The following is a 19,235-nucleotide window of genomic DNA, read 5'->3' as shown; positions in this document are numbered from 1 at the left end:
TGAACATTTTTGTGGTTCCTGAAGGAATTGGATGTAAGCATGGAGCCGATAAAGAGAATAATTCATTCCAACAGGCAAGTGGCAATCATTATTTTGGTGGTGTTTATAGCTCAGACTCTCTCAGAGCCTATTCATTATTTTGTACTGGAAGAAACAGAAAGTGGGTCCTTTATAGCCCATCTAACCAAGGACCTGGGTCTGGGAATCGGGGAATTGGCAGCCCGCTCAGCACGGGTGGTGTCTGACGATGACAAGCTGAATTTGCAACTAGATTATCAGACTGGAAATTTGCTTTTGAGAGAGAAACTAGACCGGGAAGAGCTATGTGGTGACATTGAACCATGTGTTCTGCATTTCCAAATATTCCTGGAAACACCAGTGCAGTTTTTTGAAGGAGAATTAACAGTTCAGGATGTAAATGACCACTCCCCAGTATTCCCAATGAGGGAAATGCTTTTGAAAATACCAGAAAACAGCCAGCCAGGCACTCTGTTTCCTCTGAAATCAGCTCAAGATTTGGATGTGGGCAGCAATGGTCTCCAAAAATACACCATCAGCCCCAATTCTCATTTTCATGTTGTCACAAGAAATCATAGTGAGGGGAAGAAGGAACCAGAATTGCTGCAGGACAAAATGCTGGACCGAGAGAAGCAACCCGAGTTCAGCTTAACTCTCATGGCATTGGATGGCGGGTCTCCACCTAGAACAGGCACAGTTGCTGTTCGAGTCCTGATCTTGGATGTTAATGACAATGCTCCAGAGTTTGTGCATAGTCCCTATGAGGTTCAAGTCTTGGAGAATAATCCCTTGGATTCCTTAATTCTTACAACTTTTGCTCAGGATATAGATGCTGGAATCTTTGGGAGTGTTACCTATGGTTTTTTCCAAGCTTCAGGTGAAATCAATCAAACATTCTCAATAAATGAAATCACAGGAGAAATACGGCAGATAAAGAAATTGGATTTTGAAAAAATAAAATCTTACCATATGGAAATTGAGGCTACTGATGGAGGAGGTCTTTCTGGTAAAGGCACTGTCATCATAGAAGTAGTGGATGTGAATGACAATGCCCCTGAATTGATCATATCGTCCCTCACAAACTCAATTCCAGAAAATGCTCCAGAGACTGTAGTCTCCATCTTCCGGGTCCGAGACAGAGACTCTGGAGAAAATGGAAAGGTGATTTGCTCTATTCCAGATAATCTACCATTCATTTTAAAGCCAACCTTCAAGAACTTCTACACGTTGGATACAGAGACCCCGCTGGACCGAGAGCAGCAGGAGGAGTACAACATCACCATCACCGCGACAGACATGGGCACCCCCAGGCTGGCAACGCAGCACACCATCAGGGTGCAGGTGTCCGACGTGAACGACAACGCCCCCGCCTTCAGCCAGCCCTCCTACACCCTGCTGGTGGGCGAGAACAACAGCCCCGCGCTGCACATCGGCAGCGTGAGCGCCACGGACGCGGACGCGGGCAGCAACGCGCAGCTGACCTACTCGCTGCTGCCGGGCCCCGAGCCTTGGCCCCCGCAGCTGCCGCTCGCCTCGCTGGTGTCCATCAACGCGGACAACGGGCAGCTGTTCGCGCTGCGCTCGCTGGACTTCGAGGCGCTGCGCGCCTTCGAGTTCTTTGTGCGCGCGCAGGACCGCGGCTCGCCCGCGCTGAGCGGCCAGGCGCGGGTGCGCGTGCAGGTGCTGGACCGCAACGACAACGCGCCCTTCGTGCTGTACCCGCTGCAGAACGCGTCGGCGGCGTGCAGCGAGCTGGTGCCCAGGGCGGCCGAGGCGGGCTACCTGGTGAGCAAGGTGGTGGCGGTGGACGGCGACGCGGGCCAGAACGCCTGGCTGTCCTTCCAGCTGCTCAAGGCCACGGAGCCCGGGCTCTTCAGCGTGTGGGCGCACAATGGCGAGGTGCGCACGGCGCGGCCGCTCAGCGAGCGCGACGCGCCCAAGCACAGGCTGCTGGTGCTGGTCAGGGACAATGGCGAGCCGCCGCTGTCGGCCAGCGTCACGCTGCACGTGCTGCTGGTGGACGGCTTCTCGCAGCCCTTCCTGCCGCTGCCCGACGCGGCGGCCGGCGCGGCGCCCGACGACCGCCTCACCGTCTACCTGGTGGTGGCCTTGGCGTGCGTGTCGTCGCTCTTCCTCTTCTCGGTGCTGGCCTTCGTGGCCGTGCGCCTGTGCCGGCGGGCCGGGCCGGCGGCGGGGGGCGGCTACCCCTACCCGGGTCTGCCCGACGGGCCCTTTCCGGGACAGCTGCTGGACGCCAGCGGCGCGGGGACCCTGTCCCACAGCTACCAGTATGAGGTGTGCATGTCTGGAGATCCTAGCACTGGTGAGTTCAAATTCCTGAAGCCATTGTACCCCAGCCTCTTCCTTCAGAGCTCTGATAACCAAACTAAAGAAACCCCCAACAACACAAATAGTTTTGTATTTAATTAATTGTTCATTGAACATTTAATTGACTTTGTTCAACACAGCTCCCTTTGCATCGCTTATTTTGAGAAATTCGATTATTGCCTAAATATGTATATGCCAAAATATGTATATGCCAAAATATGTACGCATGTTCCTTATTATAGTAAAATCTTTTTTTCTGAAAATACAAATTCCCCTAGCTTTTTCTTGCACTGTATTGATTTTGTATTTTTCTCCACATTTTACTTTCTTTTGGGGATCATCTTTCCATAACTATCAGTTATATAGAGTGAGAAGAAAATTTGTTTTTGTTTTTGGGTCACACCCGGCAGCGCTTGGGGTAACTTCTGGCCATGCGCTCAGAAATCGCTTCTGCCAGGCTCCACGGACCATATGGGACACCGGGGGATCAACCCGTGGTCGTCCTAGGTTAGCGCCACAGCTCTGGCCTCTCCCTACTGCCTTCTAATTAAAATACCTTAAAGTTTTATATGAACTTAAATTTATAGATATGGTGGCGTTTGTCTTTATCACACAGTTTTTTTCCTTGCAAAGTGTTTGAAATTCTTTTTATATTTCTAGGATTCTTTATACTAAAAGCATATATATATATATATGTTTGCCTTGCACGTGTTTAACACAGGATGGACCCTCGTTCAAATCCTGGCATCTCATATGATCCCCTAGCCTGCCAGGAGGGACTGCTGAGCACAGAGCCAGGAGAAACTCCTGAGCGTGCCAAGGTGACCCAAAAACCAAAAAAAAAAGTCCATTTCATTAAAATATTACACACTAAAATTGTGATATTCTCATTGTGAGAGCTATATATACCATTATTTTAGTATTTTGGAACTTAAATGGAGCATTGCAAATACTCTATAAAAACACATTAATGTTAGCATTTTAAGTTATAAATATCAAAAAGAATATCTTACACAATTGGATATTCTTTTCACCAAAAAAAAGTCAAATTGGTAAAATTCAGAAGTTTTCAGATGTCAGTGGGAGAGATAGTTTAGCAGGTAGGTCATTTGCCTTACATTCAGTCTGGCATCCCTTATTGTCCCAAGCGCACCACAGCATTTGGCCACAAAGTCCACCAAAAATGTCAGAAGTTTCTGGGAGTGGGAAATTTGCTCAAACACTATGCAAATACTTTGCATATAGGAGGTTTGAATCCCAGCATTTCATGGTAATTCTGGAAATGACCCCTGAGCAACTTAATCAGGACTGCCAGGTGTGGCTCAAAAACAAAATGAAAAAAGTCTCAGGCCTTAAATAAACCTCAATTCCATGTAAAGTTTTCAAGTATTAAGAGAGCCTCAGATACTTTTTTTGTTCAACTCTTGTCCAGCAAATAAAAGTTTAAGTGTATAGAATGTATGCATGGATTTTCTGTAGCTTCCTTCCACTTTTCAAGAGTCAAAGTATTTTTTGTTGATTTTATAAATTAGGTTGTTTGCATTGCACATGGTCAACCTGGCTTCAATCTGATCACCAGTATAGTCCACTGAGTCCCACCTGTAATGATTCCTAGCATTGTTGGGTATTGCCCAAAAATAAAAGTAAAAACTGAGATGAAAAAGTACCCAAAGTTAAATATTCTTGGTTATTTTGTGCAAGTTTGATTATTGAGTGATAACAGATTAAATCTCTTTGTAATTTGTATAACTAGACAGATTTTAACAATATTATTTTGAAGATATTCTTTTTTTTTTTTTTGGTTTTTGGGCCACACCCGGTAACGCTCAGGGGTTACTCCTTGCTATGTGGTCAGAAGTTGCTCCTGGCTTGGGGGACCATATGGGACACCAGGGGATCGAACCGCGGTCCGTCCAAGGCTAGCACAGGCAAGGCAGGCACCTTACCTTTAGCGCCACCGCCCGGCCCCCGAAGATATTCTTGATACATATATTTTAGCCTTCATTCTGACTGTGTACTGAAATGAAAAATTGGAACTGAACTGGAAAAATAGCATAGAGCACACATTGCCTTGCCTTGGTGAAAGCAGTTCAATCCCCTGCAGACCATAGTTTTTTCCAGCACCACTACCCAAACAGAAACAAGAATAGTCCCCAAGATTCACCAGGTATGGCCCAAGGAAAATATTGTACTAGTTATTTAGAATAATGAAGATTCTTTTAAAGCAATGTTTGAGTCACTCTTGTGGTCTCAGAAATCACTTCTGGCTTTGTGCTCAGGTATCATTAAAGTAGGTGCGCCCAGAGGTGTTCTGAGGGTTGAAACTAGTCAAACACATGCAAGGCAAATGCCTTACCACTTTACTATAGCTTTGGCCCAGATGAATAATTCTTAAACAAAAATAAACATAAATAACTATATTATATGTAAATTAAAACTTAAATTAAGGTAGTCAACTTTCATTACTTCTCCATTTATTATTGGCTATTTCAATAAGGTAACTTTTTTGCATTTTTGGCCATATTTAGTTGTGATTTTCAGGGTTTATTTTTGGCCATGCCTCAGGAATCACTCATTAGCAGTGTTCAGGGGAACTATATGCAGCTCTGGGTCTCAAACTGGGTTGGTATGTGCAAGGTAAACACCTGACCTGCTATACTATTAATACACCAGAGATTATCTTTCTGGAGGAAAATGATATCATCAGATACTGGACATTATACAAAAATATTTAGCAGTCAACAAGAAATTATTATATATGTGGAATAAAACCTAGAAGAAAATAGGTATACAGGGACCAGTGCAACAACACAGCAGGTATGATATTTGCCTTGCACATAGCTTATCCAGGTTTAATCCATGGCAGTCCATATGGTCCCCAGTTCCTACCAGATGTAATTTCCAAGTACAGAGTAGTCAAGAGTAACTCCTGAGCACTTCCAGGTATACTCCTAAAACAAAAAAGAAAAATAACCAATACAAATGACCCACTGATGAAACATGTAATCATAATAATCTGACAACAATATTGGTTAAAATGTATAGTTGTTATGTTAAAGGCAAGAAATAAAGAAACTAAATTAAAATATATTGAATTTATAGAATGAACTTTATGTGTAACCTAATATATAACCTAATATATAATAGCTGATATTAAAAACTATTTGGATGACTTATTAGTACAGTAGACATAAGGGAATAGATAAATGAGTCAATATGAGTCATATAAAATATTCAAATATTGGGATTGTTGAGTTAGTATATGGGCAATGAGTTTGCCTGACATGCAGTTGACACCAGTTTGATCTCTGGCATGACACATGGCTGTTACCCCACTGTTAGCACCACAAGAAGTGATCCATGATTCTGAAGTAAGGGAGCCCTGAGCACTGATGAGTGCTCAAAACAAAAATATTCCAAATGCAGGTTCAGAGAAAAGTAAAAAAAATATTAGAAAGAATACACAAAGGCTAAAAACACAGTACAGCAGGTACTTGTCTTGCATGTGGCCAACCAACCAGGTTGGTACTACAGCACCACATATGGTCTCCCGAGGATTTCCAGAAGTGATCCCTGAGTGTAAAACTAGGAATTAGCTCTCAGAACTGTGAGATGTGGCAAAATAAATATCCCAGATGAGAGAAAATAATATAAGTAAAAGCGATACTTAAATTTAAAAAATATAATTTGTATATGATTTTCCTCACAGAAGAGACTTATGATATGCCTGTAGTTACAGAATATATCAAATTAAACAAAAGTACAAGAGAGAAATCAACAAATTCTAGATATATAAAGTTTTCACAAAATTCTATACCACCACCAACACAACAACAACAAATAATCCCTATCAAAAAAGTTGGTAAAGAAAATGAAAGATATTTCCTGGAAGAAGACATACAGATAACTTGTAGACATAGGGGAAAGTGCTCAAAAAACCATATTATCAGGGGGAAAGTTAAAACAACAATGAGAAACTTCCCATATCAGAGAGAAAAGCCCATAAAAATTACTGAAAATAGTACTTGTGGGGATGGTGTGACAAAGGAATCCTCATGCACTGGTGGTAACATAATTTACTCTCTATGGAAAATGGTATAAAGACTTCAATAATTTATAATAGAACTTCTGGATGACCTAGTGATTTCAATCCTTGGCATCTTAAAACAAAAAAACATCAATTCCAAATGATATATTCTCACCTGTGTTTATTACAACACAATTGAGAGTAGCTAACATTAGGAAACAATTCATATACCCAATGACAGATGTATGAATCCAGAAGTTGTACTATGCAGTAACCTCTGGCATAATGTATTGCTGTATTTCTCTGTTATGAAAAAGGGGGTGTGGTCCTGACAGGGACTGCTGAGAAAAGGCCAGTTGTGCCCAAGATTAGCACTTTGCAGGATAGCAAAAATGAGCTTATTAAACATTAATGCATAATGAGAATTAACAATGCCAAGTAGATGAAAAAGCTGTGCCTTTGCCCCTTTGCAGTCAAACAAAAATTGCTAGAGCACACTCTACTTACTTAAAAGCTGCCTTTCTCAAACTAATAGAATCAACAATAATATTTTTCCCAAGCTGGTAGAATAAACAATAATATTTTTGGCTGATTACTTAGTAATGTGTAGGTTATGAAAATTTTGATCTTTAATTACATCTGCCCCCTTTTATAATGATTCCTGCTTTAGCATTAATAGACAATGGGCTTGTATTTGTTGACTAATAGTTTACTAGTAAAAATGATACCCAAGAGGAAATAATAGATATTTTTTTCTAATTTCTGTTTAGGGTAAATGAAACTGATGACAAAGAATTTATAAAATACATAATATTTAGATAGCTGTCTAATGATTGTGCTGATGCATACTGTTTAACCCTATGACTAAATAACATGTCATTCTTGACCTACCGAAGTTCATACTATTAATAATTTTTACTTAAATATGAAACAAAACTCCAAATAAAGTGGACTCTGTTTCCAACAGCGCTTGAATGTGTCTGGTCTCTGACTACCCACTCTTCACTGACTCCTGGCTTCCATCCTTCTATGCAAGAAACCCACAATCCCTCTCAATGCTGCCTGACTCAGCTGACCTTCAGCAGTAGTACATAAAAAGAAAACTACTCAGCTATAAGAAAAGACAAAATCTTGAAATTTTTTTACAACTTGCAAAATGTTAAGAGCTATCATGTTAAACAAAACTAGTCAGAGAAGGATTAATACCAAATGATCTCATTCACATGTGGCATATTAAAACAATAAAGAAATGGATAGCACTTAATGACTCTTGGGTCTTGAATACAGAACTGAGGTTGGGTGGAGAGGGAAGAGTAAAAGGGAGTAGGAAGGAAGTTAGAAGCCAACTATAAGTGACACCAGAAAGTATTCTGGTGGTGGTGAAGAGACAAGTTATTCTGTTCATAATTTTGTACCATAGTTATAAACTTAAGTGCTGTTATAAACATGTTATTTCAACTATTAATAAACCTTTTAAAGAAATTTTGCTCATCAACAGTATTAGTGCCAGGGATAACTTAGTGGTAGTGCAATTTTTTTGCATGTGAAAACCTGGAGTCAATCCCTACTCCTTCACACACACATAGTCATAAGTCAGTTTGTATGTGAGAAAATGAGATGGTGTTTATTACACCTGATTATGTCTGAAAAGTAATGTATTCCTATAATAGAGACTAAAGAAATTAAAAAACATACAAATGTCAACAGGGGAGATAGTTTAAGTGATAAAGCAGGTATCTTGTAGATACAATATCCTGAGTTCACAGATGAAATAGCCTGAGTATCCCCTCTACCCCCAGGACCTTGAGTTATGAATCCTAGAAAATCTCAGATGTTTCAAGTAGAAAAATATACAGATTTAAAAATCACTTCACAGAAATGTAACCTTAGTAATAAAATGTAAAATCATACTAAATTTAATTCAAAAAATGTTCAATTTACTACATATTATCACCCCAAAATGGCTAAAATGAAGATTATTAGATGATTCCGGTTATAGAGAGATTGGAATGATCAGTCTTTGTTATTTCTTATAAACCTGCATTTGAAAACTATCAAATATAGCATTTACTAACGCTATATGTGTGAATTTCAGTTCACAATAGCTTATGTCCTAGGGATGTATTAATATGAATGCACCTATAGCCACCAACGCTATCTACAAGAATGTTCATTGAATTATTACTAAAAGTACCCCCACACTGGAAAGCCACATTGTCCATCAACTGGATAAACAAATTGTGATGTGGTACTTAACAGGTAGTAGAATGTAACAAAAATCAGTTGAAAAAAAGGTAGCAGATGACTTTCACATATTCAGTACACTATCAGTTCATTAGACTAAATTTTACATAAAGATACCCTCAAAATAAACCAATAACAAGTCAGGAATGTCCATAATTTTAAGGGACGAGAGTGGTGATCAAATAGGAACCCAACACTGGTAACATTTTGGTTATAATTTAGGTTCTGCTTATTGGAGTGTGTTCATTGTGAATATGCATTGAGTTATGTACACTTTGTATTTGTGCCCCTTTCAAATGTACATTTATTAAGAATAAAAATGATTTTTGAAAATGTAAATTACTTATTTACTGATATAATCAGTCAAGGAATTCACAAAAAGGTTCTAGAAAAACATTTGCAAGCTGGAGGTCAGTCCATGCATAGAAACGTATGGTTCAAAGCATCCTCTACCCCCAAAAAAAAGCAACACTAGAAGCTGACTGACTCCAGTAACCAAAAGGGTATCCAAATCACACCAGGAACAACCTTCAAGCAACAACCCAGGAGTAGCCCGAACATTGAGTGTGTGCTTAAACAAAAAACAATATAGAAGCACAAGAAAATTCTTCGCGTAATCAGACTTATGGAGAATATAACATTTTGGTTTTCTCTGGAATAGCCATTGAAAACCAATCCTCAAAACATTCTTTTGAACTTCTAGTAACTAAAAACTGGTAAAGTAAAAGGGAAATCTGTGAGTTAAAAGAATAGTGATAAATGCTTGAATTATAATTTGAATTAAATGATAAAGACTATTTGCTATAGTAAATCCGAACGCCTGGTGGCGCTGCAGGCTAGGCGTACGTTTGAAGGACTCAGGATACCCGGCCGCCATTAAGCTCTGCACCAGAACTCAGGCTGCTTCCTAGGAAGCTGCAAGCATTTTAGAGAAGCCCCTGAGCCAGGGTTCCTCAGAGGGGGAATTCTGCTAAAGAAAGGAAGGCACTTAGAAAGATCTAATTCCAGGCTATTTAGCAAGTCCTTTGATTAATTGGATTCCGGATAGAAGACCCTGCAAGCTCTCTGAAGGAGTCTGAAGGATGGAGACTGTGCTAGCCAACACTTCACGGAAAAGGCAAGTTCTTTTTCTTGCTATATTATTGTTTTTGTGGGAGGCTGACTCCAAAACGATTAGGTATTCCCTTCCTGAAGAAAGAGAAAGTGGCTATTTGGTGGCCAACCTGGCAAAGGACCTGGGGCTCATTTTGAGGGAACTAGGCTCCCGGGGTGCGCGAATCCATCACAAAGGAAAGAAACAGCTCTTGCAGCTTGAATCAAAGACTGGGGATTTACTTCTGCACCAAAAATTAGACCGGGAGGTGCTGTGTGGGGAGACAGAGCCCTGCATTCTACATTTCCAATTGCTACTGGAAAACCCGGTGCAGCTTTTTCAAGTTGATCTGCAGCTCATAGATATAAATGATCATTCCCCTGAGTTCCCAGAGAAAGAAATGCTCCTAAAAATTCCGGAAAACGCGCTACCAGGGACTGTGTTTCCTTTGAAAATAGCTCAGGATATTGACATAGGGAACAATACTGTGCAGAATTACATTATAAGCCCCAATTCACATTTTCATGTTGTAACCCGTATTCGCGGAGATGGTAGAAAATATTCACAGCTAGTGTTGGACAAAGCGCTGGACCGGGAGGAGCAGCCAGAGATCATTTTAACACTCACTGCATTGGATGGTGGGACTCCCCCCAGGTCAGGGACCACCATAGTCCGCATTGAGGTCATGGATATCAATGACAATACTCCTGAGTTTCTACAGTCTCTCTATGAGGTACAAGTCCCTGAGAACAGCCCTCTAAACTCCTTGGTGGTCACCGTGTCTGCTCAAGATTTAGATGCTGGAACATATGGGAAAGTTGCCTACTCTCTATTTCAAGGCAATGACTTCACCCAACCATTTCTAATAGATGAGGTAACAGGAGAAATTCGTCTGAGAATGGCACTGGATTTTGAGACAACTAGATACTACAACTTGGAAATTGCTGCCACAGATGGTGGGGGTCTTTCTGGAGAATGCACTGTGATAATAGAGGTGCTGGATGTGAATGACAATGCCCCTGAGCTGACCATGTCCACAGTCACCAGCTCCTGCCCTGAAAACTCCCCAGAGACTGTAGTTGCTGTTTTCAGTGTTTCAGATCCTGACTCAGGGGACAATGGGAGAATAGTTTGCTCCATCCAGGACGAGCTCCCCTTTCTCTTGAAGGCCACATTCAAGAACTTTTATACACTAGTAACAGAGAGACAACTGGACCGAGAGCAGCAGGAGGAGTACAACATCACCATCACAGCGACAGACCTGGGCACCCCCAGGCTGGCAATGCAGCACACCATCGGGGTGCAGGTGTCCGACGTGAACGACAACGCCCCCGCCTTCAGCCAGCCCTCCTATACCCTGCTGGTGGGCGAGAACAACAGCCCCGCGCTGCACATCGGCAGCGTGAGCGCCACGGACGCGGACGCGGGCAGCAACGCGCAGCTGACCTACTCGCTGCTGCCGGGCCCCGAGCCTTGGCCCCCGCAGCTGCCGCTCGCCTCGCTGGTGTCCATCAACGCGGACAACGGGCAGCTGTTCGCGCTGCGCTCGCTGGACTTCGAGGCGCTGCGCGCCTTCGAGTTCTTTGTGCGCGCGCAGGACCGCGGCTCGCCCGCGCTGAGCGGCCAGGCGCGGGTGCGCGTGCAGGTGCTGGACCGCAACGACAACGCGCCCTTCGTGCTGTACCCGCTGCAGAACGCGTCGGCGGCGTGCAGCGAGCTGGTGCCCAGGGCGGCCGAGGCGGGCTACCTGGTGAGCAAGGTGGTGGCGGTGGACGGCGACGCGGGCCAGAACGCCTGGCTGTCCTTCCAGCTGCTCAAGGCCACGGAGCCCGGGCTCTTCAGCGTGTGGGCGCACAATGGCGAGGTGCGCACGGCGCGGCCGCTCAGCGAGCGCGACGCGCCCAAGCACAGGCTGCTGGTGCTGGTCAGGGACAATGGCGAGCCGCCGCTGTCGGCCAGCGTCACGCTGCACGTGCTGCTGGTGGACGGCTTCTCGCAGCCCTTCCTGCCGCTGCCCGACGCGGCGGCCGGCGCGGCGCCCGACGACCGCCTCACCGTCTACCTGGTGGTGGCCTTGGCGTGCGTGTCGTCGCTCTTCCTCTTCTCGGTGCTGGCCTTCGTGGCCGTGCGCCTGTGCCGGCGGGCTGGGCCAGCCGCGGGTGGCGGCTACCCCTACCCGGGTCTGCCCGATGCCCCCTATCCGGGACATCTGTTGGACGCCAGTGGCGCGGGGACCCTGTCCCACAGCTACCAGTATGAGGTGTGCCTGGCGGGGGGCGCTGGCACCAATGACTTCAAGTTTCTCAAGCCAGTTCTGCCCATGTTTCTGCCACAAGCCACTGGCGATATCCTAGAGGAAAACCCTACCTTTCAGAATAGTTATGGGACTAGTTAGGAATTTGTCCCTAATGTGTGATTTTGCTATTTTTCAGTGTCAATAAGTTACAGTAAGAGTATACAAAGAAAAATTCCACCTTTAAAATCACCTTTGTGATTTTTTAAGTCCATTGAATTTTGTCGTGTCAAATTTTGCAAAACTCAATTACATTCTTTTATATTGAATACACAATACCATTTTCTACTTGTTTATGCCATAGGTTTTTTTTTTTTTGGTTTGCTCTTATTTGCTACAATATTCTGTCTTACTACAATCAAATACGATTTCACCATCTGTATTCTATCTATTTTTCTCATTCTTGGAATATTGGTAATAGCCAAAACGGTATTACTGTTTTTATTTTTAAGGAATACTTGTATGTATTACACAGTATGTCAGGAATTTGATTAAAGCAATCTCATTTACCTGCTTTTATTGGCCTCATTGTCATTTGTTAGTCCTTTCTGAGAAATTTCCTTAAATTTTAATATACAAATTGAAATAAATAAGTGAAGCAAATGTATTTTTAGAAAGTACATAGTGCAATGGATTATGATTTTGTACAGTGAGGTGTTTGCCTTTCACACTGCCAACTCATATTCAAGGCTTGGTAGCGTGGGTGATCCTCAGAATCCTTAGTAGTGATCTTGAAGTTCAGAGCTTGGAGTAAACCTTGAGAATCATTGGTAATTGCCCCAAAACAAAAAATAAATGACTGCACAGGAAAATTGTGGTGTATATACACAAGAAAATAGTACTTAGGTATAATAAAATATTAAATCGGGCCCGGAGAGATAGCACAGTGGCATTTGCCTTGCAAGCAGCCGATCCAGGACTTAAGGTGGTTGGTTCGAATCCTGGTGGCCCATATGGTCTTCCGTGCCTGCCAGGGGCTATTTCTGAGCAGACAGCCAGGAGTAACCCCTGAGCATTGCCGGGTGTGGCCCAAAAACCAAAAAAAGAAAAAAAAAAAAAAGAAAATATTAAGTCATTTAATTTGATGCTATGAGGAGGAACACATGGATATTTATAATATTGAGTATATTCAGAAGGAATAATTTATAATATTAAGTATATTCTTTTTTTTTTTTTTTTGGTTTTTGGGCCACACCCAGTAACGCTCAGGGGTTACTCCTGGCTATGTGCTCAGAAGTTGCTCCTGGCTTGGGGGACCGTATGGGACACCGGGGGATCGAACCGCGGTCCGTCCAAGGTTAGCGCAGGCAAGGCAGGCACCTTACCTTTAGCGCCACCGCCCGGCCCCTAATATTAAGTATATTCTTAAGGAGAGGACAGATATATTCTGATCTCTCTAATATTTGAGATATAGAGAAACTCTGTACAGATTCGATAACTGCACAAAGAAAGAAGTACTTGGGATTTCTTTGACATAACCATGCTTATCTGTGCCTGGGCAGGTTGAGGTGGCTTCTAGGTTATTGTTGAAGGGGGGAAATTAGAGTATGGGAGTGATTTAGAATGAGGTATGCATGAAACTGTCATTTATAGTATTATTAATCAAAGTATATAAATAAAGATTTGGAGAAAACATGATTAGAAATTCACTTCAAATATATAAGAAAACTGAAACTAAAATACGGGAAATCTAGGATGCAAACCTTAATAAAATAATGTAGATTACTCACACAATCAAATACATATACAATCATATACAATGATAAAGTAGATGTTAGGCAAAAGAAGATGCTCCCAGTAAAAAGGACAAGACATAATTTGATATTATATTTTGATAAAAAGATCATAGCACTGATAATGCTAATCCCAGGAGGAGAGGGCAAGTCAAGCCCCCACCTCTCCTAAGCCATGACAACTGTACTCACAACCCACAAAGTCTGCTTAAACAAGGGTTCAGCTTCACCAATCAACTATGAAGCTCTGCAGAGATACTGAATGGCCCAAACTCCAAGTATGCCCATATTTGGTCAGATATCTCCAGAATTTTCTTGGAGTATGCACATCTTCTCTTCCTACTTCTTGAACTTCCAGAAGCCCTGGCTGCTGAAACTATGCTCCATAAAACCCACAATATCAGCCATCAGAGCTTGGAGTTCCTGAACTGCAAGGCAGTATATTTGGCCATCAACTCCACATTTTTTCTTTAATACTTGTCATCCCAGTAGGAACACACCAAGTTTGACTTCAAAATGTATTTATAGCCACCCAATGTTCAGAAACAAAACAACAGAAAATCAACTAGCAACAATTCACTTAGCAAACTTCTGCTCATGACTTAATAACATCATTGCTAGATACATAAATTTAAACATTTGTTATTAATGTACTTATTAAGAACAATGTCATTTCTAGTTACCTGTAAACAGGCAATATAAAATATAGTATTTACCCAGGTAGTAGGCTTGGGAATGGGTTGAAATCCAGGAACAATAGTGGAGAGAAGTTTATATTAGTGGCGAGATTGGCCTCGAAACAAATGTATTTAATCAACTATGTAATACATGGTCTTCAAATAAAGTAATTTATAAAAACACATAGCAATCTAATATACATATAGATCAAATAGATAGTAGAGTTGCAATATGTGATGCCAAAATAAATGATCCTGAAAGGAGAAGTCCATCAAAATGTATGACTTTAGTCTGAGTTTAACTCACATTACTGCACTGAGTTGAAAGTAGTCCCTAGATACTGCTGGGTATGATCCAAAGTCCAAAAATTAAACAATCAAGTCCATAAAACTGGAGATGTCAATACCCATTTTTCACAATTGTTAGAATTAGGAAAAATCAGTGTAGATAAAGAGAAACAACACCATTATTAGCCAGTAGGACTAATCCATATTTAAAGAATACTTAGACAAAGACCATAAAATAGAACATATAAATAGCCAATGAACATTGCACCAGCAAAAGGTAAAATTTAATCCTGCCCAGCAAGGAGGAGCTGAAAAGAAGGAACAGTGAAATCTAAGACCAAAATAATAGAAAACAAAACAAAACAAAACGAATTAAATTAAAAGCTAGTTTCTGAAAAAGAATCCATAAAATTGGCAAAAGTTTTTGTTGGAGTAGGAAAATGTATCATGCTCCAGCAAATGTATTTCATATCATAATTTCATGTGAACTTTCAGCAGTGTATGTCTCATTGAGAGATTATTTTTATATTTTCCAAGTGATTGCTTTACTTCACTTATAACTGAATTAAAAGAAGATCTGTGAGAGGTTCAATAGATCCATGAAAGTTAAGTTTTTCACTTTTAACAAACTTGAAAAAAATGTAAATGTTAGCAAAACGAACAGAAAAATAGCACATGAAGGATAATTATGAAAATTGGCTTGAACAACTATGTAACTAAAGTTCACTAAAAGTAACAATGTTTTAAAATGTTTCATGAATTACATAAATTACATTACTTTTATCTTAGAGGTAATTACTTTAAATTAATTAGAAGTAATTTTTATTATTATTATTTTTTTATTTAAACACCTTGATTACATACATGATTGTGTTTGGGTTTCAGTCATATAAAGAACACCACCCATCACCAGTGCAACATTCCCATCACCAATGTCCCAAGTTTCCCTCCTCCCCACCCGACCCCCGCCTGTACTCTAAACAGGTTCTCAATTTCCCTCATACATTCTCATTATTAGGACAGTTCAAAATGTAGTTATTTATCTAACTAAACTCATCACTCTTTGTGGTGAGCTTCCTGAGGTGAGCTGGAACTTCCAGCTCTTTTCTCTTTTGTGTCTGAAAATTATTATTGCAAGAATGTCTTTCATTTTTCTTAAAACCCATAGATGAGTGAGACCATTCTGCGTTTTTCTCTCTCTCTCTGACTTATTTCACTCAGCATAATAGATTCTGTGTACATCCATGTATAGGAAAATTTCATGATTTCATCTCTGCTGACAGCTGCATAATATTCCATTGTGTATATGTACCACAGTTTCTTTAGCCATTCGTCTGTAGAAGGGCATCTTGGTTGTTTCCAGAGTCTTGCTATGGTAAATAGTGCTGCAATGAATATAGGTGTAAGGAAGGGGTTTTTGTATTGTATTTTTGTGTTCCTAGGGTATATTCCTAGGAGCGGTATAGCTGGATCGTATGGGAGCTCGATTTCCAGTTTTTGGAGGAATCTCCATATCGCTTTCCATAAAGGTTGAACTAGATGGCATTCCCACCAGCAGTGGATAAGAGTTCCTTTCTCCCCACATCCCCGCCAACACTGTTTATTCTCATTCTTTGTGATGTGTGCCATTCTCTGTGGTGTGAGGTAGTATCTCATCGTTGTTTTGATTTGCATCTCCCTCATGATTAGTGATGTGGAGCACTTTTTCATGTGTCTTTTGGCCATCTGTATTTCTTCTTTGTCAAAGTGTCTGTTCATTTCTTCTCCCCATTTTTTGATGGAATTAGATGTTTTTTTCTTGTAAAGTTCTGTCAGTGCCTTGTATATTTTGGAGATTAGCCCCTTATCTGATGGGTATTGGGTGAATAGTTTCTCCCACTCAGTGGATGGCTCTTGTATCTTGGGCACCATTTCCTTTGAGGTGCAGAAGCTTCTCAGCTTAATATATTCCCATCTGTTAATTTCTGCTTTCACTTGCTTGGAGAGTGCAGTTTCTTCCTTGAAGATGCCTTTAGCCTCAATGTCCTGGAGTGTTTTACCTACGTATTGTTCTATATATCTTATGGTTTTGGGTCTGATATCGAGGTCTTTAATCCATTTGGATTTTACCTTCATACATGATGTTAGCTGGGGGTCTAAGTTCAATTTTTTGCAAGTGGCTACCCAGTTGTGCCAACACCACTTGTTGAAGAGGCTTTCTTTGTTCCATTTAGGATTTTTTGCTCCTTTATCAAAAATTAGGTGATTGTATGTCTGGGGAACATTCTCTGAGTATTCAAGCTTATTCCACTGATCTGAGGGCCTGTCCTTATTCCAATACCATGCTGTTTTGATAACTATTGCTTTGTAGTAAAGTTTAAAGTTGGGGAAAGTAATTCCTCCCATATTCTTTTTCCCAATGATTGCTTTAGCTATTCGAGGGTGTTTATTGTTCCAAATAAATCTCAAAAGTGCCTGATCCACTTCTTTGAAGAATATCATGGGTATCTTTAGGGGGATCGCATTAAATCTGTACAGTGCTTTGGGGAGTATTGCCATTTTAATGATGTTAATCCTGCCAATCCATGAGCAGGGTATGTGCTTCCATTTCTGCGTGTCCTCTCTTATTTCTTGGAGCAGAGTTTTATAGTTTTCTTTGTATAGGTCCTTCACATTTTTAGTCAAGTTGATTCCAAGATATTTGAGTTTGTGTGACACTATAGTGAATGGAGTTGTTTTCTTAATGTCCATTTCTTCCTTATTAGTATTGGTGTATAGAAAGGCCATTGATTTTTGTGTGTTAATTTTGTAGCCTGCCACCTTGCTATATGAGTCTATTGTTTCTAGAAGCTTTTTGGTAGAGTCTTTGGGGTTTTCTAAGTAGAGTATCATGTCATCTGCAAACAGTGAGAGCTTGACTTCTTCCTTTCCTATCTGGATTCCCTTGATATCTTTTTCTTGCCTAATCGCTATAGCGAGTACTTCCAGTGCTATGTTGAATAGGAGTGGTGAGAGAGGACAGCCTTGTCTTGTGCCAGAATTTAGAGGAAAGGCTTTCAGTTTTTCTCCATTGAGGACAATATTTGCCTCTGGCTTGTGGTAGATGGCCTTACCTATATTGAGAAAGGTTCCTTCCATTCCCATCTTGCTGAGAGTTTTGATCAAGAATGGGTGTTGGACCTTGTCAAATGCTTTCTCTGTGTAGATTGATATGATCATGTGATTTTTATTTTTCTTGCTGTTGATGTTGTGTATTATGTTGATAGATTTACGGATGTTAAACCAGCCTTGCATTCCTGGAATGAAACCTACTTGATCGTAGTGGATGATCTTCTTAATGAGGCATTGAATCCTGTTTGCCAGGATTTTGTTGCAGATCTTTGCATCTGCATTCATCAGCGATATTGGTCTGTAATTTTCTTTTTTGGTAGCATCTTTGTCTGGTTTAGGTATCAAGGTGATGTTGGCTTCATAAAAGCTATTTGGAAGTTTTCCTGTTTTTTCAATTTCATGAAAGAGTCTTGCCAGGATTGGTAGTAGTTCCTCTTGAAAGGTTTGAAAGAATTCATTAGTAAATCCATCTGGGCCTGGGCTTTTGTTGTTGGGCAGACATTTGATTACTTTCTTAATTTCCTCAATAGTAATGGGTGTGTTTAGATATGCTACATCCTCTTCATTCAATCGTGGAAGATTATAAGATTCCAAGAATTTATCCATTTCTTCCAGGTTTTCATTTTTAGTGGCATAGAGTTTCTCAAAGTAGTTTCTGATTACCCTTTGAATCTCTACCATATCAGTAGTGATCTCTCCTTTTTCATTCCTAATACGAGTTATCAAGTTTCTCTCTCTTTCTTTCTTTGTTAGTTTTGCCAGTGGTCTATCAATCTTGTTTATTTTTTCAAAGAACCAACTTCTGCTTTTGTTGATCTTTTGGATGGTTTTTTGGGTTTCCACTTCATTGATTTCTGCTCTCAGCTTTGTTATTTCCTTCTGCCTCCCTATTTTTGGATCCTTTTGTTGAGCACTTTCTAATTCTATGAGCTGCATCATTAAGCTATTCAGGTATGCCCCTTCTTCTTTCCTGATGTGTGCTTGCAAAGCTATAAATTTTCCTCTCAGTACTGCTTTTGCTGTGTCCCATAGGTTCTGATAGTTTGTGTCTCCATTGTCATTTGTTTTCAGGAAGGTTTTGATTTCCTCTTTGATTTCATCTCGGACCCACTGATTATTCAGTATGAGGCTATTTAACTTCCAGGTGTTAAAATTTTTCTTCTGTGTCCCTTTGTAGTTCATATATAATTTCAGGGCTTTGTGGTCAGCAAAGGCAGCCTGCAAAATTTCTATCCTCTTGATATTATGGAGGTATGTTTTATGTGCTAACATGTAGTCTATCCTGGAGAATGTCCCATGTACATTAGAGAAAAATGTGTATCCAGGCTTCTGGGGGTGGAGTATCCTGTATATATCTACTAGGCCTCTTTCTTCCATTTCTCTCCTCAGGTCTAGTATATTCTTGTTGGGTTTCAGTCTGGTTGACCTGTCTAGTGTTGACAAT

At 41.0% G+C, this 19,235-nt stretch overlaps 2 protein-coding genes across 2 annotated transcripts in view; both read left to right on the top strand.

Annotated features, from left to right (window-relative positions):
• Nucleotides 1-19,235, top strand: part of LOC126027856 (protocadherin beta-6-like) — a 78,532-nt gene that overhangs the window by 5,251 nt on the left and 54,046 nt on the right. The window lies entirely within an intron of this gene.
• LOC126027854 (protocadherin beta-4-like) lies at nt 40-12,185 on the top strand. The gene is made up of 2 exons (XM_049786890.1): nt 40-2,313; nt 11,971-12,185. Exons 1-2 carry the CDS (start codon nt 40-42, stop codon nt 12,103-12,105), a joined length of 2,409 nt encoding a protein of 802 aa, XP_049642847.1. The 3' UTR covers nt 12,106-12,185.

This window comes from Suncus etruscus, chromosome 14, assembly GCF_024139225.1.
Source record: "Suncus etruscus isolate mSunEtr1 chromosome 14, mSunEtr1.pri.cur, whole genome shotgun sequence".
In the NCBI taxonomy this organism is placed as follows: domain Eukaryota; kingdom Metazoa; phylum Chordata; class Mammalia; order Eulipotyphla; family Soricidae; genus Suncus; species Suncus etruscus.
The sequence above is the reverse complement of the archived record's forward strand: the minus strand, read 5'-3'. Positions and strand labels throughout refer to the sequence as shown.

Bases quoted from the DNA above. Each gene is read 5' to 3' on its own strand.
- LOC126027854 (XM_049786890.1), top strand. From the start codon at position 40: ATGGAGCCGATAAAGAGAATAATTCATTCCAACAGGCAAGTGGCAATC. The intron at 2,314-11,970 runs GTGTGCATGTCT...TACCAGTATGAG, and splicing joins CCCACAGCTACCAGTATGAG to GTGTGCCTGGCGGGGGGCGC.